The 17,351-nt window shown below is 37.8% G+C and overlaps 17 protein-coding genes across 17 annotated transcripts, besides 1 other annotated feature; 11 read left to right on the top strand and 6 right to left on the bottom strand.

The window, feature by feature from the left end:
* Window positions 1-3,570: 3,570 nt before the first annotated feature.
* TVAGG3_0748240 (phage tail repeat-like family) lies at window positions 3,571-4,194 on the top strand (the record flags this gene model as incomplete). Its single annotated transcript, XM_051245114.1, has 1 exon — window positions 3,571-4,194. The coding sequence occupies one exon, from the start codon at window positions 3,571-3,573 to the stop codon at window positions 4,192-4,194; it is 624 nt and encodes a 207-aa protein (XP_051091701.1).
* Window positions 4,195-4,333: 139 nt separating this feature from the next.
* Window positions 4,334-4,696, top strand: TVAGG3_0748230 (uncharacterized protein; the record flags this gene model as incomplete). The annotated part of the gene is made up of 1 exon (XM_051245113.1): window positions 4,334-4,696. One exon carries the CDS (start codon window positions 4,334-4,336, stop codon window positions 4,694-4,696), a length of 363 nt encoding a protein of 120 aa, XP_051091700.1.
* Window positions 4,697-4,714: 18 nt separating this feature from the next.
* On the top strand, window positions 4,715-4,957 carry TVAGG3_0748220 (serine threonine-protein phosphatase family; the record flags this gene model as incomplete). The annotated part of the gene is made up of 1 exon (XM_051245112.1): window positions 4,715-4,957. The coding sequence occupies one exon, from the start codon at window positions 4,715-4,717 to the stop codon at window positions 4,955-4,957; it is 243 nt and encodes an 80-aa protein (XP_051091699.1).
* Window positions 4,958-5,310: 353 nt separating this feature from the next.
* TVAGG3_0748210 (uncharacterized protein) lies at window positions 5,311-5,810 on the bottom strand (the record flags this gene model as incomplete). The annotated part of the gene is made up of 1 exon (XM_051245111.1): window positions 5,311-5,810. A coding segment is annotated over one exon (500 nt), but the record flags the coding sequence as incomplete, so codon positions are not given.
* A 327-nt stretch (window positions 5,811-6,137) lies between these two features.
* Window positions 6,138-17,351: part of a mobile genetic element that runs on past the window's edge.
* TVAGG3_0748200 (uncharacterized protein) lies at window positions 7,133-7,618 on the bottom strand (the record flags this gene model as incomplete). The annotated part of the gene is made up of 1 exon (XM_051245110.1): window positions 7,133-7,618. One exon carries the CDS (start codon window positions 7,616-7,618, stop codon window positions 7,133-7,135), a length of 486 nt encoding a protein of 161 aa, XP_051091697.1.
* Window positions 8,108-8,509, top strand: TVAGG3_0748190 (uncharacterized protein; the record flags this gene model as incomplete). The annotated part of the gene is made up of 1 exon (XM_051245109.1): window positions 8,108-8,509. The coding sequence occupies one exon, from the start codon at window positions 8,108-8,110 to the stop codon at window positions 8,507-8,509; it is 402 nt and encodes a 133-aa protein (XP_051091696.1).
* Window positions 8,529-8,684, top strand: TVAGG3_0748180 (uncharacterized protein; the record flags this gene model as incomplete). Its single annotated transcript, XM_051245108.1, has 1 exon — window positions 8,529-8,684. One exon carries the CDS (start codon window positions 8,529-8,531, stop codon window positions 8,682-8,684), a length of 156 nt encoding a protein of 51 aa, XP_051091695.1.
* On the top strand, window positions 8,704-9,285 carry TVAGG3_0748170 (phage tail repeat-like family; the record flags this gene model as incomplete). The annotated part of the gene is made up of 1 exon (XM_051245107.1): window positions 8,704-9,285. The coding sequence occupies one exon, from the start codon at window positions 8,704-8,706 to the stop codon at window positions 9,283-9,285; it is 582 nt and encodes a 193-aa protein (XP_051091694.1).
* On the top strand, window positions 9,459-10,972 carry TVAGG3_0748160 (uncharacterized protein; the record flags this gene model as incomplete). Its single annotated transcript, XM_051245106.1, has 1 exon — window positions 9,459-10,972. A coding segment is annotated over one exon (1,514 nt), but the record flags the coding sequence as incomplete, so codon positions are not given.
* Window positions 11,301-11,468, top strand: TVAGG3_0748150 (DNA/RNA polymerases family; the record flags this gene model as incomplete). Its single annotated transcript, XM_051245105.1, has 1 exon — window positions 11,301-11,468. One exon carries the CDS (start codon window positions 11,301-11,303, stop codon window positions 11,466-11,468), a length of 168 nt encoding a protein of 55 aa, XP_051091692.1.
* TVAGG3_0748140 (uncharacterized protein) lies at window positions 11,614-11,877 on the top strand (the record flags this gene model as incomplete). Its single annotated transcript, XM_051245104.1, has 1 exon — window positions 11,614-11,877. The coding sequence occupies one exon, from the start codon at window positions 11,614-11,616 to the stop codon at window positions 11,875-11,877; it is 264 nt and encodes an 87-aa protein (XP_051091691.1).
* On the bottom strand, window positions 12,333-12,622 carry TVAGG3_0748130 (uncharacterized protein; the record flags this gene model as incomplete). The annotated part of the gene is made up of 1 exon (XM_051245103.1): window positions 12,333-12,622. A coding segment is annotated over one exon (290 nt), but the record flags the coding sequence as incomplete, so codon positions are not given.
* On the bottom strand, window positions 12,655-13,239 carry TVAGG3_0748120 (uncharacterized protein; the record flags this gene model as incomplete). Its single annotated transcript, XM_051245102.1, has 1 exon — window positions 12,655-13,239. The coding sequence occupies one exon, from the start codon at window positions 13,237-13,239 to the stop codon at window positions 12,655-12,657; it is 585 nt and encodes a 194-aa protein (XP_051091689.1).
* Window positions 13,983-14,555, top strand: TVAGG3_0748110 (uncharacterized protein; the record flags this gene model as incomplete). Its single annotated transcript, XM_001304881.2, has 1 exon — window positions 13,983-14,555. The coding sequence occupies one exon, from the start codon at window positions 13,983-13,985 to the stop codon at window positions 14,553-14,555; it is 573 nt and encodes a 190-aa protein (XP_001304882.2).
* On the bottom strand, window positions 14,584-14,784 carry TVAGG3_0748100 (uncharacterized protein; the record flags this gene model as incomplete). Its single annotated transcript, XM_051245101.1, has 1 exon — window positions 14,584-14,784. One exon carries the CDS (start codon window positions 14,782-14,784, stop codon window positions 14,584-14,586), a length of 201 nt encoding a protein of 66 aa, XP_051091688.1.
* On the top strand, window positions 15,785-16,177 carry TVAGG3_0748090 (organellar and viral DNA polymerase type B; the record flags this gene model as incomplete). Its single annotated transcript, XM_051245100.1, has 1 exon — window positions 15,785-16,177. One exon carries the CDS (start codon window positions 15,785-15,787, stop codon window positions 16,175-16,177), a length of 393 nt encoding a protein of 130 aa, XP_051091687.1.
* On the bottom strand, window positions 16,465-17,322 carry TVAGG3_0748080 (protein of unknown function, DUF4106 family; the record flags this gene model as incomplete). The annotated part of the gene is made up of 1 exon (XM_001305605.2): window positions 16,465-17,322. A coding segment is annotated over one exon (858 nt), but the record flags the coding sequence as incomplete, so codon positions are not given.

Raw genomic sequence — 17,351 nt, 5'->3', positions numbered from 1 at the left:
CAGGGCCGGTTTTCCCAAATGCCGCCCTTATCCCGGGCGGCAGGAACGAAATCCGGCCCTGGGAAATAGGAAATACGAAGCTCTGGCCCAAGCAAAGGCCAGAGCCTGCAAGAACAGTCCTCAGGGCCGAGTTTTGCGATGATCGTCGATCATGTCGACGGTCTCGCAAGAACTCGGCCCTGAAAGAAAGAAATATACAGGCTCTGGCCCAAGCACAGGCCAGGGCTTCGCTTACATTCCCCAGGGCCGGTTTTCCCAAATGCCGCCCTTATCCCGGGCGGCAGGAACGAAATCCGGCCCTGGGAAATAGGAAATACGAAGCTCTGGCCCAAGCAAAGGCCAGAGCCTGCAAGAACAGTCCTCAGGGCCGAGTTTTGCGATGATCGTCGATCATGTCGACGGTCTCGCAAGAACTCGGCCCTGAAAGAAAGAAATATACAGGCTCTGGCCCAAGCACAGGCCAGGGCTTCGCTTACATTCCCCAGGGCCGGTTTTCCCAAATGCCGCCCTTATCCCGGGCGGCAGGAACGAAATCCGGCCCTGGGAAATAGGAAATACGAAGCTCTGACCTATGGTTAGGTCAGAGCCTGGAAAATACCCATTCTCAACTCTCCTAGATCTCATGCAAACCAGAAAGACAGGAAGGAAGCTCTTTCTCAAAGTAAGAACTTCCTTCTTGTCTTTCTGGTATTGAATGAAGTGGTTTTTGTAAATACTGTCATTCCTTTCACGAAGATCAGGAGATTCATGAAAAGTCACGGCAAGTGCATTCTGGCATCACAGATGCACTTGCCGTGACCTATAATTGCAAGTGTCTGCTGCTTCAGTCAAAGGAAGCAGCAGACACTCGCAATTCGAAACAAAGTTCGCCCGAAAGACCGGGAAGGGGGTCCTTTCTCAAGGTCAGGGCCCCCTTCTCGGCTTTTTGGTAATCTGGAGTCAAATATCATTTATATAATTTTTTTACTTATATTTGTCACTTTTTTAAACATAAAATGGAGTGGGTCTTCCTATCTCATCATCAACCCACTCCCGGCCCTATTTGAGTTTATGAACAAACTCAAATAGGGCCGTTAAACATAAAATTATATTACAGTGGCCGCCTATCTCTATTAGATAGGCGGCCACATTTCAACATCCTCAGAAATGCGCTAAAATTCAAAATAATGGCAGCCACATATTTATATGTGGCTGCCATTCGATATTTACATTGTTTAAAACTTGTTTTTTCAGGTAACGTCGATGAATTTTGACGTTACCTGAAAAAACAAGTTTTAAACAATGTAAATCGCAAATTTACAAATACGATCACACAAAAGTATATTATCTTTCATTCTACGAAAGACCTTCAAGGAAAGGTCTGTTTTCCTTATCTTTTGAGTGGGAGTCTCAAAACTTTTTGAAACTTCCATTCAAAAGATATGGAAAGCAGACCTTTTCTTTATTGAAATACGAAAGTTCCCCTCAATAAATTACATTACGATACATATCTTATAAAACTTTTGTTTTATAAGATATGCCGAATCTCAAAATACAGAAGTGCACATATAAAATATACGAACTTACGATATGCATGAGATGGATAAACCATACACATGCTTCTACTCCTTTGGTTTTGAAAATTAAATAAAATTTTTCTTATATACAAATTATTACGCCATTTTACTACTATCACTCATATATACACTAGTATATAAAGTGATCTTTCATTATATCACTGAACTTTAGGTTTAATAATTTTAAATAAATTCTCAAAATCCTATCCTATTTCTATATTCTGCTTCAGCGCACATAGTATATAGTATACCAAATTCATATCCTTAATATTACATTCAAATTCCAAACTTGACCAAATTATATAATATAAAATATCTTCCACTTTTGATATCTGACTAAAATAAGTATCAAATATTCATATATAGGAAACATACAATTGAATACTATAATTATTCCAAAAATTGTAAGAATATGAGATTATGCAATCTTATGCAACATCAAGTTGGATTCAATCTTGATATATGTTAATGCCTAGGGGTAGTACTGATATTTCACCATAGGCATTATAGGTCTATCTATAACAGAAAAAAAGTGCCAACTCGGGCAGTGGAAATGATTTTCCCGAGTTGGCGCTCCTCCAGACTAACAAGAGTGCACAATGCACTCTTGTCGGTCAAAGTTCCGCATTCAAGTTATGAATGCGGAACAGTATGCCATTCTGGGAGACATGCACAGGCAATGTCTCCCGGAGTGACACATGCAGACCAACAAGAGTGCACAATGCACTCTTGTCGGTCAAAGTTTTGCAATCGTATTCTGATTGCAATAAATTGTCTCATTCTGGGAGACATGCACAGGCAATGTCTCCCGGAATGACACATGCAGACCAACAAGAGTGCACAATGCACTCTTGTCGGTCAAAGTTTTGCAATCGTATTCTGATTGCAATAAATTGTCTCATTCTGGGAGACATGCACAGGCAATGTCTCCCGGAATGACACATGCAGACCAACAAGAGTGCACAATGCACTCTTGTCGGTCAAAGTTTTGCAATCGTATTCTGATTGCAATAAATTGTCTCATTCTGGGAGACATGCACAGGCAATGTCTCCCGGAATGACACATGCAGACCAACAAGAGTGCACAATGCACTCTTGTCGGTCAAAGTTTTGCAATCGTATTCTGATTGCAATAAATTGTCTCATTCTGGGAGACATGCACAGGCAATGTCTCCCGGAATGACACATGCAGACCAACAAGAGTGCACAATGCACTCTTGTCGGTCAAAGTTTTGCAATCGTATTCTGATTGCAATAAATTGTCTCATTCTGGGAGACATGCACAGGCAATGTCTCCCGGAATGACACATGCAGACCAACAAGAGTGCACAATGCACTCTTGTCGGTCAAAGTTCCGCATTCAAGTTATGAATGCGGAACAGTATGCCATTCTGGGAGACATGCACAGGCAATGTCTCCCGGAATGACACATGCAGACCAACAAGAGTGCACAATGTAACCTAATAATGATTTCATGGACAATGTGTTGCATTGTTAAACTATAGTTTTTCAAAATCGTAATTTTGCATTCAACTATGTAAGTTAATGTTATGCATTAAAATTCTGTTTGCCTATCTTAATGTGAAGATAGTTACAATGATCATTTCTACCAATTTCGCAAAACCAAGTTAGAAATTTAATGACTTGATTCAATTGTAAGTAACAAGACTCTAATAGTTTTATTTTTATTATTTATGATAAAAAAAAAAAAAAAAAAAAAAAAAAAAAAGGTAGTGGGGCTTCCAGGCACTTCGTGCCCTCTAGCCCCTAAGAAATTTTGTCACTTTTCAGGAAAAAACATTTTTATTATATATATAAAATGAATTTTACAAAACCACCGTTACCCTTCTTTGGAAATAAGAGTAGATGTAAAGATATTCTATTGAGAGAACTTAAGAAACTACCGAATGGTCTAACATTTGTAGACTTGTTCGGTGGAAGTTTCTATATATCTCATTTGTGCCATACAATATTTCCTGACTCAAAGATTATATGCAATGACTTCGACAACTATATGAACCGTCTCAAACATATACCAGACACAAACAAAATATTGAAAGAGTTAAAAGAAAAGATACCTATAGGTAAGATGGAACGTATACCATTAGATAAGAAAAATACTGTCAGAGAGGTTTTGAAAAAGGCAGAGTATATTGACTGGGATAGTATATCTGCTAGACTATTATATAGTGGTGCTATAAGAGTTCATGACATTGAAACACTTATGTCAAAAGTTTTATATCTTAACTATACAAATGTTTTCAAAGAGGACATAGAAAAATATATTGAGGGTATAGAGTTTGTGAGATGTCATTGGACAGATTTGTATGAAAAATATAAAGACAAGGAAAATGTTTTCTTTATAGTGGACCCGCCGTTCTTTAACACATGGGATTTTCAATACCAAGTAGACTGGACTTTGAGAGACTCTTTAGAAACTTTAGACGTTTTACATAACCATCCATGCTTTTACTTTACATCCGATAAAAGTGGTTTGGAAACCGTTATGAGATGGTTAGAGGACATACATGACTATGAGTTTAGATACGATAAGATAGAATATGAGAGAGGTCCTATAAACTGGAGAAAGTGTCATAACAAAGAAATTTTACTAGTAAGTAAATGTGGTTTGAAATAGGACTACTTGTTTTAGGTTTTTTCCATTGTGTCATTTACTTATTTGACGTGGCAGAAAGATATAGAGAATATGAAGATGAACCAATGCCTGCAAATGTTCAGTATATGTACTCGTAAGAGATATTTTTATCTAATATTAAATGGACGCACAGAACTTAGCGAATGCACAGCAACCTGGACAACCAAACCCAGAGAATATTCCAAATGAAGTTAGAATACAAACTGCAATGGCAAACTATGGTCAAGTGCCAACAGATGTACAAATGCAAACTGCCATGTCAAATGACGCTGCGTTAGGTTTGCCACCATGGTATGCAAATATGAGATGGAAAGAGTTTTATACAAACCCTGAAGTGGGATATAAACAACTTTATGCAGATGACGCGAACACAGGAGTTGACCCAGAATATGTTTTCTACCAGAGGAGAAATAGAATGTATGAGCTCCAGTTAAAGAATGCTATGGAACTCAACAGGAAACGTAAGAGACTAGGCGGACATTAGATTTTTACATATAGTAAAATGGGTTTCTTCAGTAAGATAGGAAACTTCTTTCGAAATGTTGGAAGAGGTATATGGAATGGAATAAAATCTGTCGGAAGAGGAATTTGGAACGGAGTCAAAAATATTGGTAAAAGAGTAGGTCAGTTCGTTGGTATTATACCTAAAGACCCTGAACCAGAAGAACAAGCTCCTGTTATACAACAGCCTGAACCTGCACCACAGTCTAGTTGGCAACCAAATCCAACACCTCAACCGTATTAAAAAATTATATTTTTACCGTTCGATAGTAGTTGTATATGAAACTAAGTTCTAAGTAAAACGCGTGGTATAATGGAATTATTCTCTTTCTTCCATCTGTTGTAAACCATACTTGAAAGTCTGAAATACTTCCACTTGGTGGTTCGTATAACTTTGTAGGTTTTTCGTAAAAGTCATTTGCCAAGCATAAAAAAGAGTTTTGTGCACCAGAAAATGAAGCATGAACTATAATAGCATCTGAGTCGAAAACATTTTCATATGTTCCATTAGGGTTTTCGACTTCATAAAAGTTCGGGTGTACTGGATATTCTGCAGGCTGATTTAACATCCTCAAAAATCTATACCATGCCAAGTTGTTATATTTTGTAGAAATATAAACGTCTTCTCCAAGGTCTTCTATTCTATTGATTTTAACAGTTGCATTTTTCCTGTCATATATAATATCGAGATGGTACTCTCCTTCGTCAATGTTGTACTGTTTTGCATATTCGAGATAGATATCGTTTATTTTTTCTTGAAAAGCTTGAAGAGTTGTTTCTAAGTTTACAAGCAAATTCACTTGTAAAAGTTTTCCCTGTTCAAATTTCTCATACGTATGTTTTTCTTTGTTATAGTATCGAATTTCAAAAGCGACCGTAAATGGGAAACCATGTATGGCTTCTGAAATGAACTTCATTCTACGAAAGCCAATAGCTTTTGTGACGGATGGGTCTCTTAGCCATCTTAGTGGGTAGTCAAAACGATAGCCTTCATGCTTTACGGTCTCTGTCTCAAACTTTTGACCTACGTTAGTAAAAAGTTCATCTAATGGTTTAGTTGTAGCAACTCTTGAATTTTCTTTTTCTATTGAAAGCATATTTTATCTAGAATAAAAATGTCGAAAGAAACAGCGTCTATGAGAGAAATACAACACAACCGACAACTCATTTTGCAAGCTCTAAATAAGAACACAACAAACTTTTCAAACTATTCTAAGATATCTGAGTCATTGAAAGAAGGAAACTTAAAACTGACGATAAACCCAATGACAGATGAGTTTCTGTTTCAAGACAGTAAGAACCATACTGTCTGTGTAAATCCAACAAAAGGAACTTTAAACGAGAAGCCTATAAAAGAACTTCTTTTGAAAGCAGATATTGACAACAAAGCTGACAAAGAGTATGTAGACGATGCAATAGCATATGTGGCTAGTGGGTTAGTGAAGAAGGCAGATAAGGAATATGTGGATGAAAAAGATGAAGAAATTAAAAAAATGGTTGAATGGTACCATGAACGGACATCGAAGATTTTAGAAGGTAAAGCCAATACAGGGTGGGTTTCAGAATGTTTAGACCTTAAAGCGGATAAGAACCATACACATACCATTGCAAATATTACAAACTTACAAGAAACCTTAAACAGGAAAAGTGACGTTGGACATACACATACCATTGCAAATATTACAAACTTACAAGAAACCTTAAACAGGAAAAGTGACGTTGGACATACACATAGCTTCTTCGCAACTGTTGGTATAGAAAATATTGAAGGAACGGTTGAAGAAACTGGTGGGGATGCAATATATTGTAAACCTCCTAACTTTCCACAAGGTTTAACATCGGATGACGACATAACAACGATGAGAAACATTAGATGTAGAGATGTTTATGTCATGGAGGATGAACATAATATTAAATTCACTGCTCAAGATTTATATGACAAGAAAGCAGACAAAACAGAGCTTCAAACATTAAAGACAGAAATACTTCAAACCATTTACCCAGTTGGTTCTATTTATACGTCAATGAACTCTACCAGACCAGAAGTAGTACTTGGTTTTGGAACTTGGACTCAAATACTCGAAAGTTTTTTGTATTGTGCACACACTCCAAAGAAAACAGGTGGAAGTAAAACGATATCTGTCGACAACTTGCCACCACATAGTCATTCTGGTACAACAAGTTCTAATGGAAACCATAGTCATAGGGTTTGCAAACAAGGATATAACACTGTTTCTCAGACTTCAATGCAAATTCAAGTTATGTCAAGATCTCATTTTCCAAACGACCCAGTAGACTGGAATGGAATGTGGACAGATACAACTGGAAACCACCAACATACTTTTACAACAACATCTACAGGACTAGGTAAAAAATACATGCCACCTTACATGACAGTTTGTGCATGGTATAGAATTGCTTAGTCGTCATTTTCAACTTCTTTAGCATATTCGTCAGGAGTTGTCTTATATTTGTTAGGAACTGTCTTTGAAAGTATACCACCTTGAACCTTAACAAGTTTGAAACGAGGTCTGACAATAGTAGTTTTATCTTCTGCTTGCAGTCTGTACATTTTGCCATGTTTGCCTAAAACTTCATAATATTCTCTTGTATACTTTCTTCTATTTTTACGAACACGAAGGTGAGTACCTGTCGGGTTCCCATTGTTGTCATAGTCAATAGTATTTTCATATGGGTCGCGTTTAGGTATTTCTATTTTTACTTTGTCACCTTTCTTAAGTTTGAAGCCTGGCATTCTTTCTTGTTTGTCTCTTTTGACTAAATTATTAAATATATAGTCTTTCTCTAAGTCAGGGTTGTTTTTCATTTCTTCGGGGGAGTGGTTTCCCAAACCTTTTTGTTTACGGTTATTGTAAATATTTAAAACTTGTCTCATCTTTGCCATGGAGAAGTGTCTATATTTGTCGTCATATGACATTTCATCTACCTCACCACCTTGTGGTGGTTTAAGTCTCTTAAGATTTTTATACAACTGTCAATGACACAAGAGCAGAATGGTTTTGGTCGACAATGAAATATTGGTTTACATTTTTTGAACGCAGATAGTTTTTTACATCATCTGATTTGAAAGAACTTTCACAGTCAGATGTCAGTTTTGTTGGATGGTATTTGTCAACGAATATTGTCAAAGCTGCTAAGATATCTAAAATATTTTTGGACTGTAATGGTATGGCTTCACAGTATCTTGTGTTTTGACCAACAAATATTAGCCAGTATGGTGGTCCATCTTCTCTATACCTCGGAATGTTTTCCAAGATATCCATAAACCAAGCATTTGGTGTTGAACTAAAGATTTTTATCATGAGTGCTTTCTTTGTTGCCTTAGAAACATAGGGGTCCTTGTTTGGATTCGTCATTTTTTAACCCATAAGAAATGGGTTTATTTGGCGCATTAGCAGGAGTTGCATCCAGATTTTTGCCCGCAGTGGGAACACTAGCCAGAGGTGCATTTGGAATTGGAAGGAAGATTTTGAGTACATTAGGTATACTGAAAGAGAAAGCACAACCTATTATACAAACTGTACAGAAAGGTTGGGATGTAGCACGAGATGCAGCAAATCTTATTCCAAATCCTGAAACAAGAGGAAAAGTTCAAGGATGGATGGATAATGTTTCCAGACAAGCAGGAAACTACTATAACAAAGCAAATGACTACTATAACCAAGCAGGGCACTATATGGACCAAGGTGAAAGATTCTTTAACAGAGGATATAACCATGCACAACAGTGGGTAAACAACAACCAACCGCAACCGCCTCAAACGTGGGGAATGTAAATTTTTTTACTGAGATGAAATGAACAATACAGCATTGAGACAAATGGGCTCAAGATGGATTTGTCGGCTTCCAGCAGTTACACAACCACGTGTTTGTCAAGTTCTTCCTATACCTCAAGAAGTTTTAGACCGACTTAAAAAACCTAAACAACCAGTTGAAAACAAACCAAACTAAAATTTTTTACTGAGATGAAATGACCGAAGAAGTTGAAACGGTAGATTTGACACCACAAACAAAAAGTTCAGAACCATTGTCAAAACCTGTCAAAGAACTTACAGATGAAGAAAAAAATTCAATAATAGAAAGTGCCAGGTCTGGAAATGCAAACCCTAACTACAAAGTCACTTTTCATAGAAATGGAACGGCTAGTATCTCAAAAAAGAAACAGACTCTCACAAATAAAATATTGAAGTCTGAAGGAGCTTTCGAGACAACAGATGGAAAAGTATATTTTACCGACGAACAGTTCATTATAGAACATCTCATTGACTTAGAGTCGAAATATTCTAAACTTTACAACAAACACAAAAAGTTGAAAGGAAAACAAAAACAAATGGCATATGATATTTATGAAGATGTTGACGACACTACTGTTCCAGCAAGTGAGGTAAAGTCAAATGAACCGAAAAGTGACGAAAAACCGATAGAAGAAGAAAAACCAAAAACTGAAGATAAACCAAAACCAAAGGTTAGTTTCAATACTAAAAGTCAACCTTCATTAGCTGGTATGGGTTGGCGTCAAAGACTTATGGCAGCAGGCGGTTACGTAAAGTAAAGAAAAAACATTTTTTTATTTTTATAAAAATGCCCCCATATAGAATGGATAGAAAATCTGCTAGAATAAAAGCAGAGTTAGAAAGATATGGTTGGAAAGTTTCGAAGAATTTTAAATATAGGAAGGGAAGACCCATAAAAGTCTATGACAAACTGGCTGGTCTTCGCTATGAAATGGACTTAGAAACAGCACGCGCAAACTATCCAAACAGATTAGAGAGGTTAGAAGAAGAACGTCTTATGGACATACCTTTCGATGTTACTGAGCCTCAAGTTGAAGGACACGACGGCTTTGCCAGATTCTACTGGAAACATGACGAACAATTGCATCCTTTGAGAAGGAAAAAAGGAAAAGGTGAAGACGCACATGCTCCCATGGAAAGAACAAGATATGCATATGAGAAGTATCGTGAAGTTAGAAGTCAAATTACATCTGGTCGAACCTTTACAGTAAACTTTGACGAAGGAAAGAACAAAGAAGGCTTCATGGGTGTACTTGCTGCAATTCAAGACGGAAATAAGAAAGGATACAATCTCAGACTAACCGTAACAGATTTGGACGGTCATATATACTATGCACATGGCAATGTCACAACAGCTGCAATGCTTCTTGACGCTTTCAAGACTACAAAGAGAGAACAAATGGTTGACTCCGACTCAGACATTTTGAATGCAATTGAAGGAATTTCAAGCGTCAAGTTCGAATGGTACCAACCTAACCCTCAAGCAGTCAGACAACATGCTGGATACTTCCCGTTCATAAATAAGTCTGACATTGACTTGACAAGGTATGGAATTTACAATTCAATTGAAACAATTGTCAATGAACCTTGTATTCTTACATGTCTCAGGAACTCTGGTCTTGTTTCAGAAGAGAAGATGAAGTATCTTGAGTCATGTGTGAAGACAAGGTACATTCTCAGAGGTCAATTGGCAAAAATTGCACCGTTGGCAAATGTCAATATCCGAGTCAACATACCGACTGAGAAAGGTTCTTCGCACGATGACTATGTTGTTGACAAAGACTTACCATGGTTGAAGATTGTAATTGTCCACAACCACTTCATGTTGAACGAAAGTCTTACAAACCCATTGTTCGGAAAAGGCAAGTGCAACATTGTCAGAGCTGTAAACATTCTTTTCGAGAAAGGTTTGTTGGAACCAATTCCAGATGACAAGCTGACAGAAACTTTTGTACCAAAAGACGAAACAAACTTTTCATTGTTAGCAAGACCAAAAGTTGTTCCAGACAAAGTTCTAGTACAAAAGAAGTACACAATTCCAAAAGGAGTTGGATTGTTCGGATACCAACCTGAACCAGAAGAACTTCCAATGAGGTTGCAAGAACTTCAAGATGCTATAAACAAACTTCCATTGAGACATCCAATTGACGTCAAATTGTATTGGAGAGCATCTGAGTTAGGTCAGAAGGTTTTATATGAAACAGGTTGCTTCGACGATGTTTATGAGATAACAGGAGAAGTTTCTCAGAAGATAAGAGACTCACTTGAATTTCCACGAACTGGACCCATTGGTTGCGACAAGTTCGACTCAAACGAAAAAATATACTATGTCGACCTTAACGCTGCGTACATGAGGTTTGTCCAATATATTCCAACTGGAATTCCAAACGAAGATGGTGAGTTCCCAGGAAGGAACTATACAGTTGGAAAAGTCATACAACAACTGTATGATATTAGGAAAGCTTCAAACCCCAAACTTGCAATGACACTCAAATTGCTTATGAATTCGACATGGGGATATTCCATTAAGAAACCTCAAGAGATGAAGAGTAAACATTATGAGAAGGTCGACAACTTTGTTGAAAGGTTTTCTCCTTTTGTTTTGAAGTACGAATTCACTCAAGGTCAAAGTGGCTTAGTAACCACATTAAAACCTATTGTCGAACATTGGTCTTACCCTCAGTTCGCAAAGGCAGTCCTTGACAACTACAACAAATTCTTCTCCGAAGTCAAATCGAAAGTCAAGGTTTACTATGAGAACATTGACGCACTCATGACGAACGAAGAAGGATACAACAAACTCATTGAAATGGGTTTAGTCGGTGAGAAGATGGGTCAATTCAAATTGGACAAAATTTTCACCGAAGTTCATGTCCTCTCCAAGCGTAAGTATTGGGGCATACTTGAAGACGGCACAGAAATAAAACATTGCATGAAGTAAAAAATTTTTATTCGAATTTGAATCGGACAGGTCGAGTTACACCATTCTTGGTCTCAAACTCATATATAACCTGTTTGTTTGTATTTTCGTCGACTATGGCACGAGACACGAACATTGACCAAACGTACAAAAAGTGTCATTTCGGATGGTCAAGCAGCCAATCGCATTCGAGCACTTCGAAGAAGCCTTACGTTCCAAGGAAGAGGGTGTCTGGTGCAAGGGAGAGGTCATGAGACTCTACGAGCAGTACATCCTCAATGCCTGGGAGGACAAATCGTCCTTGGATTGGCAAATCTACCAACTCCTCTGGGACGACCTCCTACGCAACTGGGATGACGAAAGAGTCCAATTCAAAGGTCGGGAACTAATTTTGCAAATTGACCTTAATTTCACATACTTATCCAAATAAACACCTAAATTTACTTGGGGTTTCCCCCTAAAATAAAATTTTTTTACTCTTAGAACCACTCGAGGTTCTCCTTACGGTTGTTGAGCTTGTCACCGTCAATGTGTCTGACCCTCGTCTTCTTGTCTGGATTTGGAACCCATTGCATACCGACAAGCCTTCCCATGGAAATTGTACCGCGATTCCGAAGGGTAAGGTTCAAGTGTCCCAAGTTGTTGAGGACTGGGGTAAGAACCTTGCCTGTCTCCCTGTTGCGGATTTTGTATGGGTAGGGTTGGGAAATTTCATAACTGTCATCGGCAACAAGGGTTGCCCAAACTTCCTTTTCTTCGTGTTTCTCTTCTTCTTCCTCTTCTTCTTCGTGTTCCTCTTCTTCCTCGAAAATTCCTTCTTCAATTTGGTGCTCACGAATTACGGTGTTGGAGGTTCTGTCCTTTCCGAGTACCTTCCAGATGGCGTCTATCTCTTCGAAGAAACGGTAGATGAGTCTGGCAAGGTCTCGGTTCTCTCTCGCGTAAATGCGCAAGGTTTCCGTCAAATCATTCAGGACTTTCTCATTGGAAGCTTGGTTCATGAGGAACTCACCTTTAAGTCCCTTCATCTCTTCCATAAGACTACTTTGGAGAGTCTTAACGGTGTTTGTCAGATGAGCTTTCAAATTCAAAATTTGAATTTGAACTGGGCGCTTGTCTGGCAACATTGAAAGGACATCTGCCATTGTGTTCGGCTTCGGTGCTTGTTCGGACATCGAAAAAATGAAGTGGTTTGAGAATGGCGGTTTTACTTCAAAAAGCTTGTTATGACGGTTAAGTCATACAACAAGTTTAAAATAATATCTTGTTCTTCTTCTGAACGTTTGTTGTCTCTTCCGATAAAAGTTTGGAACATGAGAACCAAAAAACGTTTTTTGAGATTGCGGAAGAGTTCAGGCAAATTTTCATATTCTGGATATGTTGGGAGCAGTTCAAAACATCTGAGCTGACTTTCGGACAAAATTGGGACAATGTCAGAAAATTCATCTTTGGTCGGACTGCTTGAAGGTAAGTCCCTTACATGTAAGTAGCTCTGGTAAAGTCTTCTCATTTCTGCTAACTTTTGGAGTATAGCTTCGTAGTTTAGAAGTTTTAATTTTAAATGTCTTATTCCACTCTTGACATCTAAACGGTAGCTATCCATGAGGTCAAGAGTAGCTTTGGTAGCTTTAAGTGGAGCTATTTGTTCCTTGACTTCTGCAATTTTGGTTGCAATTGTGGTTTGAGCTCCTTCAAGTTCGCCGTCTATGTCGTTCTCAACGTCTTCAAGCATGGCTTGAAACTCTTCATCGGTCCATTGAGATTGGTGTGGGACGAATTTAACTTGCTTCATTCAAAAAATGAAAAAAATGTTTTTACTCTAAACGTTAAGGTTTACTGAACTGGTTGGATGTCGCCTTCACAGGTTATGTAGAACGGCTGACCCGAGAAGTGAAGGAGACCCTTGAGAATTTGGCTCATTCTTGGGAAAGGGTTCTCTCTGGTTGGAAGTTGTATCCAAGGACGCTTGGCAAAGAACTTGAGAAGAGCTTCTTTCTTTGCTTGCTTTATGTCGTCGTAGGCTGTCCCGTCTGGTATTTGAATTGGAATTCCAGTCGAAGTCTCGAGATTCAAGGCAGCCCTTCCCGTTATCCAACAGTTAACAAGCTTGCCTTTTACATTCTGCCTGAGGAAGTCTTTAACAAGCTCGTTAATTTCAATTAGGTAAATTGCCTCGTCGGTAGGTTCGACCTCGACCATTGCTACTAGCAGTAAAAGTACTGCTACTGTCAGAAAAAGTACTGCTACTGTCAGAAAAAGTACTGCTACTGTCAGTAAAAGTACTGCTACTGTCAGTAGCAGTACTGCTAGGAGCAGTAAAAGTACTGCTAGGAGCAGTAAAAAGGAAAATTTGAGAGGGTTTTCGACGATAAAGTACTGCTACTGTCAGTAAAAGTACTGCTACTGTCAGAAAAAGTACTGCTACTGTCAGAAAAAGTACTGCTACTGTCAGTAAAAGTACTGCTACTGTCAGTAGCAGTACTGCTAGGAGCAGAGATTTTTATCGTTGTGGTCCGACGGTTAAGCCACAAACGAATGTCCGACGTCCCACCAACCGAGCCCATTCCCAAACCAGAGGAACCTAAAGCACCAGCCCCTGCACCTCAGTTCCAGCAAGTCCCTCCACCAAATTACTACCAATTTCCACCTCAAGGTTACTACCAATTTCCACTACAAGGCTTCCCGAACTACCCTCCTCAGCCTATGCCTTACTTCCCCAACCCTTGGATGTTCCAGCAAGCTCCACCCCAGCAATTCCAATCTCAATCCAAGAGAGACCAAGAGTTCGAAGAAGGTCTGAACCGCTTACGCAAAGATTATGCCACAGCCCCTATGGAAGATGACAGGCTTTCAGTCTCTTCCCTCAAATCGACCGATTCGACTCGTACCACAGATTCGGTTCGTGACCGTGAAGACTACCTCAAGCAGTCTGAGAGACTCTTCATCCTACAATCATTTACAACTGGAGCTCTCAAGAACATGCGCAATTACGAAGGTCAGACACCAGCTGGAGACCGCAAAACAGACGTACTCGCAAGAGCAGTCCAACTGGTCAAGACAAAGACCGAGATAGTCGACTTCATTCTTGCAGCTTGCCCATACAAGTAAAAAAATAAACAATTACGAGTTAAACTTTTTACTCTTTCTTTTCTGAGTTGTTTAGAGCTGGTTTCTCTTGTAGAAACCTTTCGTACTCCTCCATGGTCATGTAATTGCGAATTTGGTACGCAATTCCAGGTTCGTTGTTTTTGAACCTTACGTATGTAACGCTTCCATCCTCCTCAGGGAAGTAAGCTGCTAACATCTGACCAAGTTTTCTCGGTGACTCGGAGCTCATAAAAATGTCACTTTTTAAACGTTAAGTTTTTAGTCTTATTTTACCCTTTGTTTACCCTTTGTTTGTCAAGGTAGTATTGGAGTGCAATTTCTCCAAATTCTCTGTGTCGGAGTTCTTCAGCATTTTCCAAGGTGTACCTGGAGAACTCAAAGAAGTTGTCAAGAACATACTGCCATGCTGCTCTTCTGAGTTCGTCGGTATTTTGGAAGTGTTGCACCTTCGAGTCTTCGGACATGAAAAAATAACACTTTTTCTATTAAACCGTTTTCTAACATGGTCTAAAACTCTTGAATTTTCATGAAATTTACACCAAAAATATAATTTATGTTAGAATGTTAGATCTAACATGTTTTCTAACACGTTTTCTAACATGGTCTAAAACTCTTGAATTTTCATGAGTTTTGACACTTTCACAAAAAACATAAAAAATAAAGTTGGTTTTTTTAAAAAAATATTTTTTTATTTTTATTGTAAGAACATGTTAGCAACTACAGCACCAAACTCGCTAGTTATGAACCCAACTTCAATGTTAGTAGAGATGAAAAGCTTCATTCCTTCTTCATATACTTTCGAAACAAAAATCCAGAAGATAAAGCAGGAATTGTTAACAAGTAATTTAGACTGTAGTGCGAAAGATGAAACAAATGAACAGTATCTTTATGAAATGCAGGACATTATTGACCATTTACCCAAATTGCCTGAAATCCAACAACAAAAACTAACCATTCCCGAATTTGACGAAATAGAAGTCAAAGCAACTGACTCAGTAGAAATAAAGAAGTTCATACGAAAGGTAAATTATGAATTCCTTGGTTTTCATTGCAACCATAAGGTTATGGACAAAGATTGCGACATGGTATATAAGAACATCTCTGACCTTTACAAATCCGAAGAATTTAAGACCTACGACAACTTTGTTTCGTTAGTTGCAAAATGTGTTTGGGAAATAAGAGATAAAGATAGTAGGGGTAAGGTATGGAACGAACAAATAAAACCCGCTATGTTCGAGATGAAGAAAACCATTGACGCCTTGGTTGTTTTAGCAGGTAAGGTTTCAGAATATAACGCAAAAATGAACCCGCAATGTTCAAAATGTAAAGCAGCAATGAGGAAATATAACTACTCCGTCAAAGAGATAGAACGTATGCGAAACGACTATGCTGACTTAAAGAAAGAAGCAGAAAAGCCAGCAGAAGATAAAATGGACATGTTGACATTTCTAAACAAAAACTATCCAACCGCTAACGATTTCCTTCTTTCAGATGTCAAGAAGAAGTATAAAGAAACTTTCGGTATCGTTAAAACTTTTGACATACTGACAGAAGAAATAGAAGCTACGAAATTGTTTAGAGTCATGAACCATCGCAACATATACCATGTAAAACGCTTGTAAATAGTTATGTTAGAAAACATGTTAGAAAACATGTTAGATCTAACATTCTAACATAAACATTATTTTTATTGAATTCCGTATGAAATTTCATGAGTTTTGTATGTTTTAGACCATGTTAGAAAACATGTTAGAAAACATGTTAGATCTAACATTCTACCCTAAAATATATTTTTATTGAATTCCGTATGAAATTTCATGAATTTCCTCGGAAAACCGAGAGAAGAACAGCGAGTAGTGAAAAAACCCTGGTCGCCAAAACTCTTTATTTTTCAAGCTTGACTTTTTACAATTTGAACTTTGTTTGCGTAGATATGAATTCTGAAAGAAGTATGAGGGTCTTGTATGACTTTGTACTTCTCCCATAGTTCATGTCTGTCAAACTTACCTGCCATGGACTCTTTCATAAGTTCCATGAAATCGTCTTCTGACAATCCTGGGAAAAGTATAATATCAGTAAGTATTCTCTTTACATCCTTACTTAAACTCTTTGCTGTCTGTACACAAATGACAACTGAAATGTTAAAGTGTCTGAGCTTCTTAAGAATTCGACACATGTCTTGTTCTCTATTCTTTAACAAAGGATGAGAAGCAAAGTCATCTAAGATAAGAAGACATCTGTGAGGGTAAGTCTTCCAATCGTAAGATTGCAATTTCTTCGAAATGTATTCTATCTCTTTCTGTTTGTTTCTGAAGTGTTTCTTCTCTAATATTCTCTGCATTTCCTCATTTGGGTCTTTAAACTTAGAATTTATATACTCATTTATAGCATTGTACTTCAAAACTCTTCTTTGGTACTTCTTTATCCAATCTAACAACTCAGTATCTTTTATACATACTAACTTAGACTTTTTTATAATATCTTTGAACGAATTTACGGTTTGGTCAAATTGACCAGAAGTACTACAAATGACTACTAACTCATAGAATGGGTTCTTCTCATCTAGTTCTTGTTGTTGTGCAGCCATTTTAAGATAAGTGAAAGTCTTACCCGACCCAGGTGGTGCAATTAGACCTGTTATACCATTCTGAGCAAATAAGAACTTGTCATGTATGGGTTTTATCTGAGCATTTTCTAACTTCCTCTTGTTCTTGTTTAAAACATTCTCAAATTTCTTGTCAATGTCAGCAAACTTTTTTTCTAACATATTTTTAGAAAAATTAAAATTTTTATCTT

The sequence above is a fragment of the Trichomonas vaginalis genome, chromosome III, assembly GCF_026262505.1.
Source record: "Trichomonas vaginalis G3 chromosome III, whole genome shotgun sequence".
NCBI classification, from domain to species: domain Eukaryota; phylum Parabasalia; order Trichomonadida; family Trichomonadidae; genus Trichomonas; species Trichomonas vaginalis.
This window is presented reverse-complemented; position numbering and strand designations above follow the sequence as displayed.